The 5,900-nt window shown below is 33.1% G+C and overlaps 1 protein-coding gene across 1 annotated transcript; it reads right to left on the bottom strand.

The window, feature by feature from the left end:
- Positions 1–506: 506 nt before the first annotated feature.
- Positions 507–3,889, bottom strand: LOC132634299 (zinc finger protein WIP2-like). Its single transcript, XM_060350572.1, has 2 exons — positions 3,181–3,889; positions 507–1,302 (listed from the first exon to the last, which is right to left on the bottom strand). Exons 1-2 carry the CDS (start codon positions 3,796–3,798, stop codon positions 868–870), a joined length of 1,053 nt encoding a protein of 350 aa, XP_060206555.1. The 5' UTR covers positions 3,799–3,889; the 3' UTR covers positions 507–867.
- Positions 3,890–5,900: the final 2,011 nt, after the last annotated feature.

Raw genomic sequence — 5,900 nt, forward strand, 5'->3', positions numbered from 1 at the left:
AATGAGATGAATTATAGTCACATAAATATCAATGACTTATCTACAAAATTACAAAATTAAGTCTTCTTTTATTTCTTAAATTTCGTACTCAATCAAACACCTTCGTATGAATTGAGACACAAGGAGTATATAGGTTTTACCTCAATTTATCACTTAATTATGTCAAAGTGGCGTAATTTTGTAACCGCGTCCCCGTAAGTTTTATTTTGCCAGATTGGGGATCACCTTTTTAAAAATAATTCTCTTGATCTCACGGTGACAAACAAAAATTCTTATCTTCTCTATAGGTATTGATGTTCAATTTTAAAGATTATAATTATGTAACAAAATAAGCTAGTGTTTTGGGGTAGGACATTAAGTCCCACATATCTTACATGTTTCATGGAGATAGTTTTCCCATACTTTACGGGGCAGTGTTTCCCATGTTCAGTGCCCATATCGATCATATGGTTTTGTTTCTGCGAAATCCTAGATATAGGAAAGTAAAGTACTACAAGACATGTCCAAATAAACTTAAGTCCTTACTCATCAGAATTCGAGCAATCAATTAGTACTCAAAAAGGTGAATACAAATTGACCACCATCATTGAGCAAATAGTACAAGGAAGATCAAATTAAATCATCTTCTCACTACGTAACGTACCTTGATTTGAAAGCAAAAGGAAAACATTTACAGGTACTAAACAAAGCATTAAATAAATGTTTGGTTAATTAGCACAAACTAGCTAGCCTAGATGAGTGACTACGTACAACTCACTTCACATAATACTGCCCTAATCATTCATTTCCTTTTTTCAAATACAGTGTCTGATTAATTGCAAGAAAACCATCAACTTTTCACATGATTAATTAGCAAGTGATTAGAAATTATAGGTCATTATTGTCTTGTTCAACTTCAGATGCAGGGTCTTCCTCCTCTTCAAAGGTATCAATGCCATAAGCTCCATGTCCTTGACCAAAAGCCTTAATATGATCTTTAAGGGACCTCTTGTGCTTAAAATCAGATCCACAAATACAGTACCAAAGCTTGCCACAATTCTTCTCATGTGTTCTCCAATCTCCTCTAACAGCAAAGGCCTTGCCACATTTTCTACACATGAAGGGCTTAATTCCATGCTTCCTTTTATAATGTGTTTGAAGTGTTCTGAAATCTTTCAATGGCTTTGCTCTTGGATGATCAATGTTGTTCCTGCAGCCTGGAGTGCAGCAATAGCAAGGAAGCCTTAGCATCCCTGTTGGTTGAGTTCCCCTTAGAGATTCTGGTCCTTTTCTGTATTGAGACCCATGCCCCCACATATGCATCTGCACCATATATGTATCAGACATATTAATTAAATAAAATTTGTTTTCTCTAACAATTTAAGCCATTATATCATTTTGATTGATATGAACAGGTAGGGTTAGCCTAAACCCCCACCTTACTGGTGGTTTTTGTTACAAAAAGGAAAGATTGGATAGTCACACAAGTTTAGCGATATGGTATCTGAGTAGATAGAAATCTTGGCGGTTTCAACCCTCATTGCCACTCATTGCAAAAAAGAAGTACATGTCTACATGTGAGAGGCCGTGGAAGACATAATATAAGTAAATATAAGGCAGAGTACTTAAAGACCTTGATGCGTTTTATTCAAATACCTCTTAAACTATGCCTCGTCCTAGTTACCCTCTTGTATCATTAAACTCCCCCCCCCCCCCCCCCCCCCCAAACCCCAAAAAAAATAATAACTGGTCCTAGTTACCCTGTGTGCTTTTCTATAATCCAAGTGATTTCAAATGATATTTGGCACGTGATGAGAGTGTAAAATAGCAGCCTCATCATATTAATCTGATTTGTAAAAAAATCTAGAATACCATTTCCTTTTATATTTAGTCATTCCAATAGCGTTTATCCCCTTCCATATATCTTCTCTATTCCTCCATTAAAATAGAGCTACCAATTTTTTTCTTTGTTTACCATTTTTCTTTTGAGGGGGTAATGATTATAAAAAGTCAAGTATAGGTGGGGGTGGGGGTAATTAGTACCAATTCTTGTTTAAGGGGGTAACATTTATTAAAAAGTCAAGTACAAGAGATCTTAATAAAACACGCTAACTTTAGGGGGATCTGAGGTATTTTGTCTAAATAAAAATATGCTTTCTCTAACGTTAATTAAGATTTTAGATGAGATGGGTTATATATTGTGAGAACTTGAACCAAGATTTTAATCATCAATGGTTCATATTTTCTTAATATCTTTGTTGTATTGATTATATGAAATACTAGTACTACCATTTATGAGAACAAGCTTCGAGGAGCTATATAACAAACTTAAGTGAAGTGATACTGCATATATGATTACCATAATGAAGTATGTTTTTCCTGTAATGCAACACCAGTATTGATCACTCTCTCGTTTGACAAGGAATGACAAGAAAGAGGAGGAAGTATTTCAAAATCTCTTCCGTGTAAAAGAATGAAACATAAAAATAAAAAAGGTGCACAAATTCAATATTCAATAAGCCTGCCACAAAGTGACAATGAACATGTACCTTCCCATTATTTTGGCAAGTACTTATGAGAAGTGTGTCTTTACTATGAACAGTAATTCCCTGACTAGTGAGCAGTTTTCAAAGAATTCGGAGTGCTACCATAATTAACACAGTAGAACTTTGGCCATATATATCATGACAGACTTTTCAAGAATTAAATTGGAAATCTGATCTTGTAATTATTCCTTTTTTATCTTGAGGAGGGTTGAAATCATGAAAGTTTTAGGTAAGAAAGTTGGACATCTATAACTCCTTTGGTTGCAGACTGTATGTCTATAAAGGACAAGTTGAAACTGAATCCAGTAAAAATGGAAATAGTTCAATCTGAAACAATTAACTGTAGAGAGCTAACTTGGACGGTTTTCAGGGTAGTAAATAAAAGCATAAAGAACATTGTCCCAGTCTTGTTCAATCACATAAATGAAGTTCACTGACCCCGGCCCCTTCTTTCTTTGGATCTGGTTGTTAATTTACTCATATCTCAGTCCCCAAAACTCAAGAAAACTATTAGAAACATATACTAGTATTCTTATATTCAAAAAGAAAAAGACAAGAACATCATCTGGGGAGTGAGTTCTTGAAAAAAGGCAAAAAAATAAAAAGATGAGCAATAGGGGAAAAAGAAGTTTAGGTTTAGAAAATTAGAACTCACTTGCATGTTATTGTATCTGTTGAAGGTCTTGAAGCAAACAGGACAAGAAAATTGAGTAGGACCAATAAGAATCTGAGAAGGAGTGGGAATCCAATACTGTCCCTTGTTGAGTCTGCTACTTGTATTTATCATATTCATGGAGATGGAAACATCATGATCATGAAGGTCATCAGTAATTTCTTCAGTATCTTTAGTGCTTTGAGTAATAGAAGCCAGATCAGCAGTACTAGGGTTTGGTAGACCTATATGAAGTGCTACAGTAACATCTTCTTCGTCTTCATCGTCATCTTTAGTACAATTATGCTGATGATCTCTAGATTTTTTTATCACATCCATAGTACCCTCATGTGTAGAACTGCAACAAGCTTCTTGTACTTCATCACCATCATCATGTTTTATTGGACTTAATAAGCTGAGAAGTGGGAGGGCTTCTTTGAAAGGAGGAGGAGAAGGAGGAGGAGGAGTTTGGTAATTATAAACTTGATAATTAGTTGATGAGTACAAGTAGTTGTGAAGGAAATTAGGAGGAGGGTAATTAGAAGAAGGAAAATGATGAATATTAGGGTTGTTGAATTTGAGCCATTGTTGTTTTTGGGAGTAGAAATTAGGGTCAGTCATGGTAGAGAAGGAGCCAAGGAGGAGCCTTCTTTGTTGGTTAGATATATTCTATGCTTTTATAGAGAGAGAACAAATTGATAGATGTGGCTTTCATGGAGCTAGGGTCACCAGGGGGTCCTTCTTGGAGATTGATCACTACAAAGCTAATGGAAAAGGTAAAGGCAAAAGTTACCTATAATTGAAATTTGCCAATTATACTATCTATATGCACTATATATAAAAGAGTTTTTACCCCATCAAAGTACCTTCTTCCTTTTTTTTTTTTTTGCATTACTATGTGTCTGGGTCAGCATGCGCGCAACTCGATTAATTCCAAGATAATGACCTATACAACCTTCCAACGGCAACAGGTTCTCGGCATCTATCCATCAAGGATAGAACAAATGAAAATAAATCACCTAGTATTTTTATCTCTGTTGGAATTTGAATTTGAGACCTCGTGATTCTCAACAAGGCCACACTCGTGGGTGCCTTCGTCCTCTCTTTTATTTAATATGTCTTAGTTTCATGATACACTAAGTTTAAGGATGTAAATAAAATTTAAATTCTTGTGATTTTAATCAAATTAAAAATTTGCATGATAAACCAACAATATCGTTTGAAGGTTGTGATCTTAAGCATGTCATATCATTCTTACTATTGAGTGTTGTTAAGGATAAAATGGAAATATTAAAATTTAAAAATTTAGTGAATATAAAAAGATGACAAGTTTAGAAAGACTAAAAATGAAAGTAAGGTATATAAATTGAAACAAATGTAGTAACCATTTATATTAAAGAGGAATTAACCCAAAAAATAAGACAATAATTGATTGCAACATGTTAAAATATACATTAATAGTATAATAAAAAAATTGTAATGTATATAAGTTAAATCAATTACTATATATAGGCAATAGCAAAGGGTAGACGAAAATTATTATCTGTAACATTGCAAAATTTGAAGGGGGAAAAGAGGGAAAAGGACACCTTTTTAGCCAAGAAACCACAACAAGAAAAAAAAAAAAAGGATTAATCATGCGGTCCCAATTCATGGGACTGAGATAACATAAACTAAACTTATATAACTTCGGAAAAATGTTTATGAAAAAAATTTCTCCTTTTGTTTTTATAGAATAGTTATTCTAGTTTACCTGGAAACCAACATTTTTTTAGTGTGTGAACATTATTAATAGAACCTCAAATAGAAAAGTACAAGTGAGGAGGGTTTGACCGTAGATACTTTATTAATCCTCATCAGAAGATTATAAATTTTTGGCTTACGAAAATTATTTTACTTTTGACATTCAAATATTAAATTCTGTTAACGAATTATAAGTAAAATTAGTTCAAAGTTATGTATAAATATTGAATATGTGCGTGCCCCTCCTCCACACAAGAAAATTCCTTTTTCAGCTATATTTTCTCCTTCAAAATAAAAATATTTTAAAACATAAATACTCCAACAAAGAAATAAGATGAAGATCGATGATAATAATCAATCGACACTCATACTTTTGCTATCGTCCCCACTTCCAATATATCTTTTCTTTTGCAGTTTTGTCCTCACAAAGAGAAAGAAGACAACTTTACTACAATAGACTTCCTCTTACGAATAAGTTTTTCCCCTTGCAAAATCTGAAAAAGCATTTAGTCATTTTGTGAACCTTAAATGTTGTAGGAGATATCACTATTATCTGAATGTTTATGCTGTAGATTTTGTTTGCAAGTTAACCATAAAAAAAGAACGAAAGAACTTCAATATATTATGACTTTCTCTATTACTCCTCTTTTTTTTATTGTATATGAATAAAACTTAAAAAACATTAATTAAAGACTTTCAAAAATATTGAATAAAAGTGTTTATAGCCATGAAAGTTTTTATCGTTCCGAACCTTACGAAATGAGGCTAGACCAAGGTAGAAAAAAGAGTTAGGTTATATCAAAAACACCCTTAGAACATATCATGACTTTCTATGACAACACATCATTTACGGAAAAGTAGGGTGCTAAGATTAACCAGTTTGAAATATAAGAAGGTTTCAATGATTTTTAAACGAATCAAACCTGAAAAAGAGTATCATCTAAAATGAAAAGAATGGATCGGAATATAAATTGCACCAA

The sequence above is a fragment of the Lycium barbarum genome, chromosome 1, assembly GCF_019175385.1.
Source record: "Lycium barbarum isolate Lr01 chromosome 1, ASM1917538v2, whole genome shotgun sequence".
NCBI lineage: Eukaryota > Viridiplantae > Streptophyta > Magnoliopsida > Solanales > Solanaceae > Lycium > Lycium barbarum.